At 35.9% G+C, this 19,073-nt stretch overlaps 1 protein-coding gene across 1 annotated transcript in view; it reads left to right on the top strand.

Moving 5' to 3' along the window:
* The window catches only part of LOC134792739 (uncharacterized), a 123,575-nt gene that overhangs the window by 94,310 nt on the left and 10,192 nt on the right, over positions 1-19,073 (top strand). The window contains exons 4-5 of the mRNA XM_063764038.1: positions 16,633-16,924; positions 17,138-17,727. Coding sequence (XP_063620108.1) covers positions 16,633-16,924; positions 17,138-17,727 — 882 coding nt within the window. The remainder of the gene's footprint in view (positions 1-16,632; positions 16,925-17,137; positions 17,728-19,073) is intronic.

Genomic DNA, 19,073 nt, shown 5'->3' with positions numbered 1-19,073 from the left:
AGGTCAGATCACACCGGATGGGTGTGCGTAGATCTGTGCACGTGCGCGTGCGTTTAAATGTTGGTGTCGAGCACGCGTTCGTCACGCAAGTGGTGAGCCGTCTGTAATAAGCATCCATATTACATATTACAATGTGCACACAGTGCACGTGCACGTTATACGCATCGAGTGCCTTTGCCTACCTACATTATTAAATTCATAAAAAAGAGAATAAAAGAGATGAGTTGATGACTTGTTTCCATTTCTATTTTATTTTATTCCACCTAACATCCGATTTATCTCGGGGAAAATCTCTCTTTATTCTCAGGGGAAAATGAAATAACAGCTGTCTAATCGCGAGAAAGCCTTTGACACGTTGCATATATCATCTCAGCTGTATGCCGGTATTTACTCTTTACGGCTTATTCTCATACTTACATGTCGTATATAAATGTGGACGAAACTGACAAGTGGTCGTTTTGTATATTCACCACACGGGATTGTAATGCCATTTAGGGTTCTTGCTAAATTGGAAATTCTATAGCGTAAGTATTGGACAACCAATTTAGCAAGGACCTTAAATGCCGCAACAATACGGAGTGTAATGGTAATTACCTAATTAATATATAAGCAGTATACCAAAACGCGTGTTCAAGTCATCAAACATGCTCCATCTAATAGTCTGCATCTTTAGGTACTTAAATAAAAGTAAACAAATAATTTGTACATTTTCGGGTAGTTATAACATTTACTGATTAACCAACCAAATACACAACCACCTGGACGGCCATTGAACGACCTGACTTTAACCTACATTATTTGATCATGTAATGTTTTCATCTACATTCAACTGGCTTATGAAGCCATTTGAAGGTAGATTTTGTTTACTCTCTTTTAAATACCTAAAGATACAGCCTATAGAGCAAGTAATCTGTAGTGGGATCTCAAAGCTTTTAGACACGAGTAGAATATGACAGCTTCCATTTGTTTGTGTTGCGAATAACGTAATGAGAACGCCCACGTTATGTGTCTAAGGGAATATGGATTTAATTACGTATGTATGTTTGTATAGTACGTAGGTAGCGTACTTTGCTTATTTATGTTAAAATTTGGGATTAATTTGTCTGTAGAGGGTTAAATTTGTCATTGGAATAGAATATTTTTGTTTAGTTATGGATGATTAAATTTGTAAAATGGGACTTCGGAAAAGTTTGTGGGTTAATCTGGTGGAAAGGAATATGGATGTTCACAAGAATAATCACAAATAAGTATATATAATGGTTTGTAATTCCTATTCAACTTAATTGGTTATAAAGTAGATACTTTCCAAAGATTCCTTTTACACAGATGGTTGATAAGTCTTCAATATTATAACAATGTCACTCTTTATTCCTCCTACAGAGACCGTGATCACGAATTTCTCCTTAAATCTTTTTTTTAAAGGATCCATCTCAATCTCCTGTACTTCAGACACGCAAATAGTTCAATCTGACCGTGATCGTGTGGTCTCGTTTATTCTCATTTTGTAACTAGAGAGGAAAGGAGATAGAAGGATATTTGAGTCGATGTCAAAAATATGTTAACACTGTTGCGCCTTATGCCATTGTAATAAGGCGAAACACGTATAATAATTTTTGACGACGACGCTGTTGCGGCAACGTCAAGTGCTCTATTCAGAACTCAACAATGACATCTAATAGAGCGGCTAACGATGCCGTCACTTTTTGGCATGATGTAGCTAGGACGTTATTTCACAAAGTAGTTATATGATGGCCAATCAGAAATGTTAATGTGACTTATACTGTCTCCAGTAGGTAAGTCCAAAATGTTTCTCCAATACGAAGAAAAATAAGTTATTGAAATAAAAATATTTTATGTCTTTATGCACATCCCGGCAGCTCTTTGCCCTTTATCAGAATCCTTGACATCAGTTAATTGGAATTAGTTAAGACAACCACTTAAATTAATTAATAATTACCAAAGGCTAAACTCAAAATTTAAAAGCATCACAAAACGTAGAAAACGGCAACCTTAATACTGCCCTCCTAAGCTAAAAGGCAGTTTTTCGACATTTTGCCAAAATTGACTTTTTGTGATATTCGTAATGTAGAGATCGAGATGCATCGACCACTTTGGCCCGTTTTCCGATAAGTGGCTTAGTTTTCGAGAAAAATATCGTAAAAAGACCGTATTTGCACTAATTTTCTAAGCATTCCTAGTCTAAAAAGCGACTATTTGACAAAGCCAGGCTAAAACAACGTATATGCAGCTATACGTTTTTTTACGCTCTGGTTTGCGTAAAATCTTATCCACCATGTCTAGCCTAAAATAACGTATAAGCCAAAAACTAGGCTAAAAATACGTAAAACACCCTATACGCGCTGTAAGATTAGGATCTTTAGCAAAATTTTAGATCTGATACTAGTCTAAAAAATCGTATAGTATTTTTTTTTGTTTAAATGTCTCATACGTCATTTAAGCCTAGTATCACTTAACTTTTTTACGTCACCATAATAGTCTTTAGAAACGTATAAATGTTATACGTTCTTCTTATTTTGTATGGACGTCGTATTAAACGCAAACAAACTTTTATAATGGTTGAAAGTGCGTCTTACTAGTCTATAACGCAGTATATGCTCCAACCTTCGTCATGCTCTCCGCGCGCCGAAAGACACCCTTATTCTAAGTAAAAGCCGTCAGCCGCAAGCGCAGGCTTGTGGCTGCCGGTATGCGAGCGGAGGTGGCATTTTGCGCGCGAAATATTGACCGAACGCCAAAGTAAGAAAAATACTTTATTATTGCATTACCATCATATGTTATCAATAATATGTAGTGTTTACAATCAGTACCTTCGAGTATTATCATTTTTATCAAGGTATATACGTTAAAATTGCCTCGCAAATACTTACGCTCGACAGCAAATACATCTTTCTAGCGTAGTTTGTGATGATGAAATTGTTCATACGTACTTTTCTACAGCAAACGTTGTTTAAGTTTTATTTTTTCATTCGACGGTTTGACTGCTTTTATTTAAATAAAATCAAATTTATATTAGAGCTAATTGTATCGGGTTTAATTCCCTATAAGCCAAGTAGGTATTTGACATTACAAAGAGTTTAAATCTTATTGAAAAATGTTTTAAAGGGAAATTTAATGAGAATTCTTATGGACAGAATAACATTTTCCGCCTAAGTATTTAGATAACCAGGACAAAGGACCATGGGCATCTTTGTATGGAACCTGGGTCCATCCAAAAACCAACTGAGAGTTATATATATATATTAGGCCATTAAATACCTAAGTGGGTTTTATAAAAAAACAATATGTATCTTAAAATAAATTGGTATGTTTGTGTATTAGGTAATAGTTGTATGTTAAAATAGTAAAAGCTATGAGATTGTAATCTATAGAAAAATATGTTTATTAAAATTTGAATCTGATTTTTAATTAGGTACAACCGCTAAAATGCGTTTTAGAATTAAATAAATGACATAGTATGTACAGGAATTAATACGAGTTTAATTTTGTTGCTAATGTAGACTACACAACTCGCTAACGTCTTACCGTGCGATGAAACTCTCGATGATTCGATGCCTATTGATAACAAACTAAAATAACTATTAGAGATGCCACGAATTCGGTAAAACATTATGTATTATTGTGAGTTACGTGTATGCGAAAACTGGTCACCTACAAAGATAGATGGTTGCTAAGATTTAAGTCAGCAGCAAGCGGGGATCTCCATACAAACGTAGTTACGCTCTCATTTTAAAACGATTAGGTAGATTGCTCTAAAACTTTGTACTCACTAAAGGATAAGGTATATCTATGCCTGTAATTAATGTGTAGCTTCAGATACCATAGTTAAAAAAATACAGCGAGTATAAGTTTTTCATACAAAACTTATTTTTCCTCTATTTCATTAGTTTTGTTGGAATATAAACTAATTAGGTACTGGTATAGATATACCTTATGTTATTGTATGTGCAATTTATTACAATCCAACACGTTGTTTTAAAATGAGTACGAATCTCCGGTTTTATGGGAAGTAATAATTCGGCTGAGCTTATTGCGCACTCTTTTAAGATTCGTTGCTCATGCTCATTAGAATTACATGTAATGTCATTAGTAGAGTCGAGTAAATCTAGCCTATGATACAAATAAAATCAGAAAGACTGTACACATTAAAAATTTGTACATATTTTCCCACCAGTTAGGTATCTACCACCAAGTTGTTACCAGTGGTAACTACTGGGAATTTATTTCCCACCTTTCTTCCCAGTAGCTACCAGCAACTCAGTTTTGTGGTAATTACTGGGAAGTTTTTTTCCAGTAGTTACCACTGGTAAATGGTGGGATTTTTTCCCTAGTAGTTACCACCAGCATTTTTTTACAGTACAATTTAAATGTCTTTTATTATATGAACAAAAAACACTATACTACTAAGCTTTTATTAAAAAAACGAGGTCCAGCGATTACTTTTTGGATTATAATCTTAATTACCATACAAAATTAACATATAAATCGGGTTATTCCCACTAGTTACCATCAAGTTGTTATAGTTAAATAGTAATAAACACAGTATAAGTAGAATACTATAAAAATAAAGGCTTTATTGAACCCTAACAAAATTGTAGTAACTACTGGGGAAAAAATCCCACCTTTTACCAGTGGTAACTACTGGGAAACAAATCCCATTAGTTACCACTGGTAACAACTTGATGGTAACTAGTGGGAATAACCCAATTTATGTGTTAATTTTGTATGGTAATTAAGATTATAATCCAAAAAGTAATCGCTGGATCTCGTTTTTTTAATAATAGCCTAGTAGTATGGCGTTTTTTGTTCGTATATAAATAAACATTTAAACTACGTGTCTATTTTTAATTCCCATTTCTTCCATAAATACTAATCTATAAAACCGTATATTCAGTGTTTTTGGTGGTATACGTTTTTTTACACTAGCACGCTAGTCGAAAATCTGGACAAAATCTTAATTTTTCCTAGTATACTAACCAAAAAGGCCGAATAGCTGCTATAAGGTCTTTTAACTTAGGATTTCAAGTGGGAATTATTCATTGTTACTAAGCAAAAAGGCAGCATGTGACATATACGGCGTTTTCACCTAGTTTCTACTTCGTAACTAAGTTAGAACGCCGCATAACGCATGTTTACCGCCTTCTTGACTAGTACGACCTACACATTTTTAAGCTTAATACTAATCTAAAGTGTTTTTTATAAAATTAAAAAAAACTGAGCTGTTTAGAAACATACTATAAATACCTAAAATAAGTACATATATATACCTACCACATACAAAAAGAAAAAATGGAAAAAGTTTTTCCGTTTCGTAGAAATTCAAGAAAGATGTTTGGGTTGGTTTTTTGCGATTATCTCGAAACTAGCTTTTGTCGAAAAACTGCCTTTTAGACTAGGACGGCAGAATAGAAAATAACAATTCAATTACAATTGTAGTTTAGGAGATAAACGGCAACATTCAATTCCTGTACACAAATATTAATTAGGGTCCCATTCAGTTGTTGGTAAATATACAAGAGTCCGTCTAATCTAACTTTGTACTGATTTAACAAGGAGAGTGTTATTATAAACGTTACATTTCCATAAAAAAATGACATTGCCATATTTTTTCATTCAAATTCCAAGCAAAGTTAAAGGCTTGGCCCGACTCTAACGCTACCAAACACGTAACATAAATATCAAAAGCCATGACGATAAATTATGTCCAGCATGAAGATTTGAAACACATAACTTCTCTATCAAATAGTGATGCATAAAATCTCGCTAGAAAATGTAATGTCAGAAATAAAATTGGAATGCTAAGCGACTTCATATGCCGCGCTTGGCGTTTCATACGTGTCTCGTCTTGAAAAACGTGACCTTTTTATATTGTGAGCTTCAGCTTGTGTTAGGCAGGGGTTTATTCAGAGACCATTTACTTAATGACACTGAAAGAAATATTTGCATAACAGTAACACAATATTTTGCACTTACGCAACTAGGTATGTTTTACATCACGTCCCTCTGTAACAACATAATTGGTTTTATTAGGATATTCATCAAAATGTATTTCTTTATTAAGTACCTACTTTAGTTCAGCTTTTTTAAAATTACGCAATGAGTTTAGCGATTTTTTTCAGTTCCGATGAAGCATAACTATAGTAGTTTGTGTTACAAGGGATCAAAATTATATATTTCCGTCAAGGGCGTACATTGAATACTGAATGAAGCGATGGATTCTACAATAGAATCCCGAACGTAGTGAGAATCCTGAGCGTAATGAGGGATTGAAGTGTTAACGCCCAAGACGAAATAATTTTGATACCGTGTGACACATACTGCTTTTCACATCAACTATGCGGAAAAAAAAAAATGAGGAAATTATCATGTATCAAAACACTATTTAAGCTAAAAAAATTATGTAAAAATGAAAAAAAAAATGTGTCCTAGAACAGAAAAGTACAACTTTGATCCCTCCTAGCAGGGAAGTAAAGTGCCACTTTGATCCCTCCTAGCGGGGAAGAAAAAGCCATTTTTCGAATAGGTGATGTGAAAATAGTATTTCGTAGCACTTGGCAGTTATTATAGACGAGTGATGTGATAATATGTTAGTAACTGTCAAGCGCTACGAAATGCAGGCGTGTATATAGCCGGTCAAACTACTTTATCAGTAGAAAAAGACGTAGTATTCAAATTTTCTATGGAACGATTACCATTCGCGCCTACATTTTTTAAATTCGCCGCTTTATTCTACTGACGGAAATGGCTTGACAAACTTTATAATATTACAATACGATTTACTATCGCCACAATCTTATTGATGGAAGTCAAATGGGCTTCTCTACTAATTTAACATACGAGCGCCACCATACTGTATGAATATCCAAGTTTATGACCTATATACATATATATATATATATATATATACATGACCTACCTAGACCTACATTTGCCTTGCCTAGTGAGTGGTATAAATAGGAGTAGAATTCAATTGTGTGGCGAAGTAATTTACAAGTACAAAAACGTCTATATCTATGAGTTGTTAGCGGTGACCACGTGTCTTCTTAAATGCTTCATAGTACGGAGTCTAAGATAGGTAGTATATGTACAGGGTTTTATTAGAGTTATGGAAAATTGCGTGGAGGGTGGTGAAGGGTGGCCATAGAAGCGTGAAGTGATTTAAAAAAAGCCTGAATAGCACAATGGACGGTTGGGGTAAAAATATCTCCCCTTATGGTGAAGTGGAGTAGGACCATTAAAGGATGACTCACGCTAGACCGGGCCGCAACCGGGAGCTTCCAGCGCTTCGTTTTCTATGGAAAGTAACCACGTGATCACTGATCAGCCGTCATAGAAAATGACACCTCGGACGCCTCGGCCCGGTCGCGGCCCGGTCTAGCCTGAGTCATCCTTAACTCTGTAATAATGGTAGATATTGTAGATTATACAGCGAGAGCTTAAAAAAGATTATTTTATTCAAAGCAATTTAACCGGGTCGACAGGTTTGGCCAGGGTCGATTTAAGTTGGGGATTAAATGGGTATTTAAACGAGGCTTATCATCATAGGCCTTTCGGTCTATCGCAGACTATACAAACAGTATCTGGCAGGGCGACAACGTTTTTCATGGCTGTATAAGCCAATACGGGAGCGGCAACCACGACTGCAAAACAGGCAGGTGGCCGTGGCGAACAAATGTACTCCGAAGTACTCGTATACTGCATTTAAATTCGATTGTCACGATAATAAATTTAAATAAACAAAATTGATTTTGGGAAATGTTGTTTGGGTGTTTTGTGTTTGTCTTTCGGTTACCGCCATAATTATCATTATCATTAATTTAAAAAATCCCCGTTCATTGGGTCGTTGACCACTTCGAACTTCGAATCGTCGAGATGTATTTTAAATTCATTTTACGCGTTATACACCGTGTTTTTATTGAATTCCGTTAACTTCGGGGTATAGTTAAGTACGTTTATAAGAACTAAATGGCATAGTTAATTTTCAAAAAAAAAAATTTTTTTTTTTTTTTTTTTTTTTTTTTTTTTGTTTAAAAAGTAATTAAATGTAGCATATAGCGTTGTTGTAACACGGGCATTACATTTAACTCAACCAAACAATTGAAATCTGTGACATATCAATGTCATTTCGTACATCAATCGACCGAGATTGTACTTAAGTTTAGTAGCAAATGTATGAACTCATTCTAAACACTAATCAATATGTAAGCCGGCCCTAAGGCAAGTGTACACGCTTGTAGAGGCCTTATAGGAAAAAAATAAATTATGGATTATCTCCGAAATGGACTTAATTAGAACATCGGTGTCTTTGAGAAAATTACTTGATTTAAGCTCAGGAATGCACCCTTGAAATTAACGGAAATCAAAAAAAACACGGTGTATACATAATCCGATTAAATTTCATAATTTCAGTGCTGTCACAATCGTTTTGATACGATCAAAAATAATTCTCGTTTGCGTTCAGAATAAATTTAATTATATTAATTTAAATATAACATTTGTACAACCATTCAGCTTCCAAGCATGCAGAACGCGCGAAAAATTCAGTACTGCTCTTTTAAAAGCTCCATTGTTATATTATTAACGAGAAACGCGAAATAAGTAGAATTATTCCAGCATGTAGACAAAGGCGGCCACTTCAGTCGGAATGCGGCCGAGGCAGCCGCAGTCTACTCCGGTAAATAAGGATTCTTTTCTTCCACCAAACATGTGACGTTTGATAGGTGGCAGATCATATGATAACAAATTCAAGAGGCCAATTTGAACGTACATCCAGCTGCAAAAGTACATAAGGTACCCACTTTAACAGTGGCAGAGAGAAGAACGGAATGGCGATTACTCCACCGACAAGAGCTAGGCTCTTAAGAATAATGATGATGAGGTACCCACTTTATCAATGAATTTCATTCATAAAGTGGGTATGCACTTTTGCATGATATTTAGAAGAGGGCAACTAGTTGTTATTCGCGTGTGTTCGTACATGTATTGGCGCGTGCGAGACGCACGGGCGAATGAAAATAAAATGACGTCTTTTTTTAAGGCAAAATTAACATTTGAATTGTCCTCCAGATCAAATTCATAACTAGTTATTAGAATCCGAATAAACCTCAGGCCCCTCAAGGACTTTTTTGAAAGAGAATTCTAAATAAGGAGCTTGTGAAATAAGACTGGGTAGTTTTGTTTGTAATAAAAATTTTAGTGTCCGCTTGTGAATAATATATGTTATTTATTTTATTTGAGAGTTCTTACCCTATGCAAAATTCATAAATTGAGCACTAAATTTAAATTCAGTGATATAAACTACTTACTATTTTAATATATCAAGAGTATTTGTGTGATTTAGATGAAATACATTTATTCACCCATTCAGTTATATTATTCATATTCATAATAGTTTCCTACGTTTAGTTGTATTGTATCCTAAACACTGTTTTTAATATACACGTAATGCGAGCCCTCTATTTTCTTTATTACCTAAGTTTTAACTAACAATGTTAAATGTGTCGCTTAACTTCAAACTCGGGTAAATCCATTCGACCCTCTCAGCAAATACAGTGAAACCTGGATAAGTGAGACTTCAAGGGACGAGCAGATTTGTCTCACTTAAAGAGGTATTTCACTTACCCAGGCTCTCAGTTAGCCAGGTACAAATACATTTCTGTCTCATTTACAGAGGGTCCCATTAATAGAGGTGAGAATAGAGGATATATCTCAGTTATAGAGGTGGTTAATAAGGTATTTTGTAATTATCTTTAAATGTTTAGGTAAAATAATCCTTGTCCCTAAATATTTTTTAAGTCTGTTTAAATATTTCTTTGAATTTATTTTGAATGATTTTCCAAAGGATAGATTTTCCAATTAAATTTGATACGGAATTCATTGGTTCTTAGAAATTTATTAAATGAAAATTTGTTTATTCGTGTTACTTATCAAGATTTCAGCTTTCGTTTCGATAGTTTTAACTACATAAAGTAACTAAATGAAACTTGAAGTCGTTTAAACACAATTAAGCAAATGCGGAATTTGTGGATAGACTAAGAGTTAGTAAGTATACGGAAATAGATCAATAAAGTCCAAGTTAGAGAGGTCATAGATTGACGTTATCTCAGATACAGAGGTAATTCGTATAAAATTCTAAAAAAACAATTAGGAAAATGTAATCTTATAAATATAGTCTCAGTAAAAGAGGTAAAATACACTCTCTGTCTCAATTATAGAGGTAAATGTAACTATAAAATTACAACAACTAATCCCAGTTATAGAGGTTCGTTTTATCTCACTAACAGAGGTAATTCAGTGCTAAAGTGTCGGGACCGCACCATGAGTCCCAGCTATAGAGGTTTCTCACTTATCCAGGTCCCACTTAACCAGGTTTCACTGTATCTACCCTATTACCTTTTCTTAATACCAACATCGCATAATTTGATAGATAGATTTACCCGAGTTTGAAGTTGAGCGGCTCAAATTCAGGTCGAATTGTGTAAGACTAAGTGCCTCATTGATTAGTCTAACAGGGATTCGCAGGCATGTGGGGCTAATGAGTAAACTGATGTGTGTAACTTGCTTATGGAAACAGGACTTCTGTTGGTTTGTGGACTTAGTAGACAGAGACCCAGAAGGTATATCTGCGTTTTATGGTATATACAATACAGTCACATTGAATCTTGGGTTTCAAGTTTTCGTAGCTACATTATATGTTTTATTTTACAGTTTCAAATTTGGAAACCTAAATAAAAGCACGCATGCAAAAAAATACAAAAAATACTTTTCATCAACATCGTGATGTAAACACAGCTGCAAAAGTGCATACCTACCCACTTTATGAATTATTCATTATTTGATGAATAAGGTTTTTGTTTTGAATTTTGACATCTTACACCCTAAAAACTACCAAAAATGAATATGCAAATAGGTACTATAATATTTTTCAAGCTGGAAGGTTACGCTGATAGACGTCAATTCAATATAATTTTGCGACATTTGGAATTTTTAGGTTAGAAATTGTACGGAGATGGTACCTTGATAGGTGATACGTATCCTTCCAGTTTGAAAAATACTAAATCCAACTTACATAAATACCTAAGCATAATATTGACATTGTGTGAAAAAACTTTCTTTCATTTATATTTTTGCGGTTCAATACCGATGAAACGTGAAATCAGAGTTCAGATGAAAACTTTACTACATTTTCAAGCGAAAAACATGTTTACTCACGGTTATCTACATTTTATTAATGTAGAAAATCGTGTTGATTTTTCCCCGTCTAGTTTTCTGGCGATGCAAGCAAAGTTGGGTGAACTTAGTGTGTCGCAGCTCTTAACTTTGAAAGCAACTCGTAGTCTATTAATAGTTAGAAACAGTTCTGTTTGCACAACTTGCTAAACTCAGAAGTTATCGCCTATGGGTTTATAGAAGCGTAAAATATTTGTCTTTTAGAAGGCAACACATCAGGGGCCCGTTCCAGTGCACAGTGTTTCTACACAAAAGATAAACTGCAGTGTGAATGCACCCTTTCTCAAAAGCTTGTAACTTGTAATAAATAAAAAATAAATAAAATAAAATAAAATAAAATAAAATGCATTTATTTCAGACAAACATGGTCCATATTTTGTTAGTACATCTTAACAATTTAAAAAACTTATAGCTAAGGTTAACTTAAAAATAAACTTAAATGACTAACTTAGGTACTAATGACAAATGCAGAGAGGACCAGTGCCTTATCAGGCCACTGTCCCATCTGTCAGCAACAACGGCCAGGAGACTGTGGCGGCTGTCGCGCACCCTGCGGAGCGTCGCGGCGCAGCGCTTGCGCAGTGTCGCGTGGAATCCGTCCACATGAGCATCAGCGAACATGCCGGACGCACTGCAGTACCGAGGCAGCCGCAACAGTACCCTGAACGCGTCATTATATTGTACGCGCATGGCGTTAAAAGCCCTTTGCGTATATCGAGTCCACAGGCTGCAGGTGTACAGCGATGTACAGAACGCTCGAAATAATGTTATTTTTACTTGCGCTGTACACCGGCTGAACCTGCGAGCTATCATATTGGCCCGCACGGCCAAGGCCCTCCGCTCCCTCTCGATATCAGCGTCATCACGGAAATCGTCGGTTATCAAGTGCCCAAGGTATTTAAAAGAGATAACCCTTTTCAGTTGCATGCCATTCAAACAAATGGGTGGGATGTGTGATGGGCACTTGCTTCCCGCTTTGAAGACCATATACTCGCTCTTGCTTACATTATATTTAAGGTTATGCGCTAGGGCATATGACTCACACCTCTCAATAAGTAATCTCAGACCACCGACCGACGGGCTCAACAGTACCATGTCATCGGCATAGCTTATGTTATTGAAGCATACCCTATCTATATGATGTAATACAAGCGGATGTCACTTTTTGAACCTTTTGTTAGACAAGGACTTCCACTTGTATTACAAATGACAGGCTTTTGAGAAACGCGCCCCAGGGCCGTATTTCACAAACTTGACAATTGCCACCCGAAGGGGCATCCACACTGCAGTTTATCTTTTGTAAAACAACACTGCACCACGTGGACATAGGTAAGTTACCTATTACCTAGTTACTTACTGTTGCACAGTGTTGCTCCACAAAAGTATACCTCAGTTAACTTTTGTGGAGCACCTCGATTGAGTTTTTCCTGCATATTTCTGGGTCGTTAAGTACCGACGAGATATACTTCACTTTTACTACATACGTAGCTATATAGTTCTACGGTGCTGCATAAAATGAAAGAAACCTATGTTTTTTGGAAAATATTAACGAACTCATTTTATTAAGTGATTATGTACTTAACTATTGTTTCGATTAACAACTCGCTAATAAAAATTGAGACTCACTGCCAATACAGTTTCATATTTTTGCCTGAAAAATAGCCCGACCAATCCCTTCTAAGCAATATCAAAATCTCATTCAGACCAGCAAAATTGTAATAGAATTCCATCTTGTTTGGTAGATATGGCAAATTTAAGTCTAGACTGCAATCCAGCTTAGGTCGTAACCTGTTTACACCACGTGTGTACACTCGGCACGGAAATTGAAATGCCACGACGCGTTTTCGTTGGCGGTAGCACATTTAAATTTCATCAAAGACTCGCGAGAACCGTGTCTCGCGACATCAAATTGTATTTTCCACGCGAATAACGCGTATATGTCGAAAGGCGTCGAGTTCAATTTCGTTCTCTTCACGTTTTGTTTATAAATGTCAGTTCCTTTTTGCTTCATCTTGCTTGCTTTGGAATATATTTGGATCCTATCCGAATCAGCTTTGGCGAGAATGATACGTCAGAATAAAATCAAGGGCACACCTAGATATTTCTGAAATACATATCATATACATAACACATATTATAACAAACTATAAGGTGAAACATAATTCTTTCTAGATTATTTGTTTATTAGTTTTATAACCTACTTTTTTCGAATTGAAGGGGAAAACTTATCCTTCTTCTAATAAGAAATTAAGACACTAATAAAATTAGACAGTTGAAAAAATAACCCTGGTAATTATTTTAAGCATTATTCCTTTAAAATTAATTATTATTTATCTTGCCTAAAGTTACCCCTATATTTATAAAAAATTAAGTGCAAATAATTACGTATAACATGTCTATTCTTTTGAAATTTAGGCAGCCATTGTGTACAAGCAAAAGCATCTGCAAAAAATCTCTGAGCAATCGTCGCTAAAATACATTCAATCGACCCGGGCCGCAGGAGCCTGCTATAAAATTTGTCCTCTCTTTGTTGCCAAGCACAAATCCTCAACGGAGTCGAATCCTTATCGACACTTTATCCAGTAGATACAGGCGGGATGCAATTTGCACCCTCAAATTGCGTTTTCCGCGTTGCCTAGTTCTATTTTGGTCAACTGCCTCGGAGCTCTGTACATTAAACTGTAACTTCAACGTAAAACAAATCTACTAAATTGTGGATTCAGTAGAGGTTTATTTACGGTATAAGATGGATGTTGGTTTATCGCATTAAGGCAGCTCTGGGTTTTGCTGAAATTTAAAATGACTTAGCATGTTAACTAGTGTCCGACCGAAGGTTCGGTTTCGGTTTCGGTTTCGGCCAGTTTCGGCCAAAAAATCATGTTTCGGCTGTAGTTTCGGTTTCGGTCAAAAAACGGCCGAACCTTTCGGCCGGGCCGAAACTTACGAAATGGTACTTCGTACTATGAAACTAAACTATGTGACAAAGACCAAAAGTTGGGGAATAAGTAGGACAACAATATTAATATGTACCTACATATACTGATTCATGTATAGGTACAGTAATTAATTGGTTTATTATCAAAACACAATTCCACTAATGAGGGCGCCACTAGACGCAGTCTTAAGAGGCTGTTAATACCTATAACGTGCACACTGTCTAATTGTATCAGAGTTAATGAGATAGCACTGTCGCATGTTACTGGGCATGGGCAAAGGAATAATAAGAAAACTCATCATCTTCCTCGCGTAATCCCGGAATTTTTGCCACGGCTCATGGGAGCCTGGGGTCCAATTGACAACTAATCCCAAGAATTGGCGTAGGCACTAGTTTTTACGAAAGCGACTGCCATCAGACTGACCTTCGAACCCAGAGAGTAAACTAGGCCTTATTGGGACTAGTCCGGCTCCCTCGCGATGTTTTTCCTTCACCGAAAAGCAAATAGTAAATATCAAATGATATTTCGTATACCTATAAGTTCCGAAAAACTCATTGGTACGAGCTGGGGTTTATGCCTGCGACCTTACCGCTAGGCCACCAGCGCTCAAGGAAATATCTCGCTTTTTAATACAATGGACATTGGTTGGAGTCTGTGCTCAACTACTTATCCTGAAGCCTGAAGCGCGGCTTTGACTTCTCATGAAAGTTCGCCTCACTGGGACACTTCGGACTTTTAGGCCCAGGTGAAGATCGGTACCCGGCCTTGCGATATTTTAGCAAAAAATTTCGCGCTCGCTGCGCTCGCGTTTTTGGTTGACCCTGTATCTACATGTTAGCTTGACTGATGGTGAATGAATAGAGTTAGACTAAGAAAATTATGCAATTATTTTGATAGCATACGCAGTGCAACCAGTGCAAATGTTATTTATACGTCATAACTCATAATTTCATAGAAGTTTTGACGTTTAAAATAACACTTGCACTGCGTGTGTTATCAAAATCGTTGCAGAATTATCTTGGTCTAACTCTAGTAATTTTCTTAAAAAACTGCTTAAGTAACATCAATTTCAAGGACATTGGGTGTTGACAGCTCCATAATATGGGTGTAAAAGCGGTTTTATGACATTTTTTTAACGTATTTAATTACACAAACGGGTCTACCGCGATATAATTTCATTGTTTTTACCTTTAATTCCGACGTTTCAGCTGAGTTACACCAGCTGTGGTCAGTCTTTCCGTGACCACAGCTGGTGTAACTCAGCTGAAACGTCGGAATTAAAGGTAAAAACAATGAAATTATATCGCGGTAGACCCGTTGGTGTAATTAAATATGTGTACAAAACGCGAGAGTTTAAAGTGTTATATTTTTTCAACGATTTTAACAAGTCTACAAAAGGTTCGGTTTCGGTTTCGGTTTCGGCCGAAACTAGAGCCAAAGCCGAACATTCGGTTTCGGTTTCGGTTTCGGCAAAAAAACATGTTTCGGTCGGACACTAATGTTAACGCAGAGATATCTCCGGAAAGTTTAGAATAGGTATTGAAGTAAAAGTATGCATATTTCCAGTAAACTACTACTGTAATCGATAAATTCTAGAACTGCATTGCCTCACCATGCAAATTGGTTATTACGGCTATCGCCGTATATATGATATTTTTATCGTTATTTCGCAGAATAGGTAGGTATCTAAATTAACTGGTTTAAAACGAATTTATTGTCGAAAAAACATTAACAACAACAAAAATCTGTTTTACATACATTTTAACTTTGACGCTGTTAAAGTGCCTTAATTTTTTCTACATTAATTATATTATAATCGCTTTGTAACGAAATGTACAAGGTACTTATAGGTACGGTACTAAGTACATCATTGTAGTTAGTACCGTACCTATGTCGACCATGCCTTGTAATATTAAATAAGTAAGTATGTACTCTGTTTTAGGGCTGTACGTACTAATGAAAAAGGTGCTGGGGTCCCACTTGCAATTATGATATAAAACGTTGCTTAGGTAAATTCCTCAACCCTTTTTGGCCGCAAACCGAGCTTTTGTGGCAAAAATAATTCTTGCATATTCGGAATTTTAACATATTTCAAGTGTTTGCGTTTGTCGAAATGAGTTGAATTATGCCAGGATTTTTATTATCAGCTTTGATGACTTGTATTCGGCACTATTTTAATGTTTACCTACTTGTACCTACAATACCTACAATAGTTAATACAAATAAAAAGAAGAATTTAAATTTATACTTACCTATTATTCAATAATAGATTTAGCAATATGGGCATATCGGTATTTATGTGATGAACACGAATAGTTTGTTCTCCAGTCTTGGATATTTTCTACCTATGAGCTTAAAAAATTGATTAGGTTGTAGGTAAAAAATTGACTAGTTTGAAGACCTTAGTTTGAGGATTACAACGAGGTTAAAACTATTTTTGTCTTTACAGGTGTTATTCGACAGTTTCACTCTCGGTCGCTTTACATCCTTCACAGAAGATGGATGTCCCGATGGCTACATGCAGATCCAAGAGGCCAGTAGGCCCCAAGTCGGCGGCTCATGGTGCGGGACCTCGTGGGGCCCGTCCATATACTACAGCGAAACAAAATCCATTACGCTCATTATACGCTTACTACACTTATCGAAAGAACAGAACAATTACAATTTTGATTTCCGTATGGCGTACAAGGTGCTGAGAAGAGAATATGCCACAGTACGATTTGGAGGAACCCCTCCATCAGGTAAATTTAATTAAACATATTCACATTAGTCGCTACTAGTATTATGTCGTATTTGCAAATTACATACGTCTCTTTTATGCTTCACATTCAGCTAGAACCATAAACCGTATAATAAATAAAACGTCACACAGAGATATTACTTTCTTACGGGAAAAACAAGAGAAATAGGCTACAAAAAGCGTTTACAAATCTCATAACAATTTCTCGTTTCAGAACGTCCTTTTTTCAAGCTCAGGCCTATGCCTTATCCCGTAAACATATCACGGGGTGAAGATACGAACGTCGCTAGAACGACAAAAACCGAGTATTACCTCGGGGATTTGATCTCCGGAACTTATTGCTCGCGGATCTTCAGCGACTGCGATCGTAAAAACTGTAGGCTACAGTCGCCAAATTTCCCAGGCGTTTACCCCAGAAACTTGACCTGTTACTACGCCGTGCGACAACACGAAGTGCCTCAAGGAAAACACGCTTTAATTGTGGTGAAACAGCCGAATGGTCAGCTCGTCTCAATTAGAAGTCAGAAGGCATTGTACGCCGCGTCTCAACAAGAGCGCGGAAACAATGGGCGGGAGCTGAAAGTCTGGCAACAATGCGACGAAGTGCAAGACTATGTTACCGTATACGACGGCTATACGACGAGAGATCCTGTTATTTTGAAGTTTTGTGGCGGCGGGGTCGCCGTCCCTGAAGCGATATCGAGCGGACCTGAATTATTAGTTGAATTCACGACATCACCTTTTGGAACATTCCTGCAGCCGGCGACTTTGCAGTCACTACACGGATTTCAGCTAGAAGTTGAGGTAAGATTTAAAATATCCCGACTAAGTAAAGTGCTTTTTATACAAATCTGGAACGTCATTTGCAAAACGACTGCAAAAAGTTATCTAAGTGTCAGCGTTTGCTCTACCTCGTATAATAAATGCAAATTCCGTCTCAGCGTCGGCGGTGGTTCCAAAACTATAACCATTCACTGTAAATGCAAATTATACTTTGAAATAGTTTAATGTTATAATCCTAACGATATTATAACACAAATTATATTCGGTACGGTTAAATTCTGCTTTTATGGTGCAGTGTGAATAGGTACTAGTACTTTATCGTCGTTGTAATACGATTTTAACGGTGGCTTGTTTTTAAACAATTTTAAAGCGGTTTCTGGAGCTGGTTTGGCTCCTCGCCAAATTGCAATTAAGCGAAAAGTTGATTCTGGATAAGTGTTCATTATTAATGATCATTAGCCGCGATAAGGATCATCTTTGTAATTTTAGTATCTATAGTAGGTAATTTAGAAGCTTTTATGGCTATTATAGATTCAGTTTTATGTATAGAAGATTCTGACTTGCCTACGCCTGATACAATAAATACCTAACAAATATGAATAACTTAAAACTTAATTCTTATAGCATATTTAAAATAAAAGTATTAAAATAATCAATGTCCTTATCTACAATACGTATACTGCTTATATATCAATTATCCATTCATCGTGCAAACGAAATCCTCAAATAATCCAAATGTATTTAACATAACGCTGGAGACATATCATTAGCAGGCAACTGTTGATACTTATTACTTTTGTAAATTACCACCTTTGTATGTACACAGTTATACAATAAACATTTATTCTATTCTATTCTATTCTATTCTATTATATTAATATTATCTCTAATTAATCATTTCAATTGGAGCTCCCTATACCTAATAGGAACCCAAACCATTTTACATTAATGTTCCAATAGAAACCCTGAAATAATTTACGATACCTATTTGTTCATCTGTAACTATGTACCTGTTTAGAACACCATTCCAATTTACCATGAAAATATATTATGTATAAGGGCATTTTCACTTAAAAGTGTACCATTAACTTTTTTCGAAAATCCATCAACTTTTGGGTTATTTCTACTCAGAATCACGAGGAGTTATCGATTTAAAAAAGAACACAAAAATATGTTCCAAAAAAAATACAGTTTTGTAAGCCATTTTCACATACATTTTGTATGGACCGTTACAAAACTGACACCCAAAATTTGTATGAAAAACTGAGGCACTTTTTTTATTTGTCTCATTCAATAGTACTCGTGATTCTGAGGCTAAATAACCCAAATGTTGATGATTTTTCGAAAAAAAGTAAATGGTACCAATT

The sequence above is a fragment of the Cydia splendana genome, chromosome 8, assembly GCF_910591565.1.
Source record: "Cydia splendana chromosome 8, ilCydSple1.2, whole genome shotgun sequence".
Classification (NCBI taxonomy): Eukaryota; Metazoa; Arthropoda; class Insecta; order Lepidoptera; family Tortricidae; genus Cydia; species Cydia splendana.
This window is presented reverse-complemented; position numbering and strand designations above follow the sequence as displayed.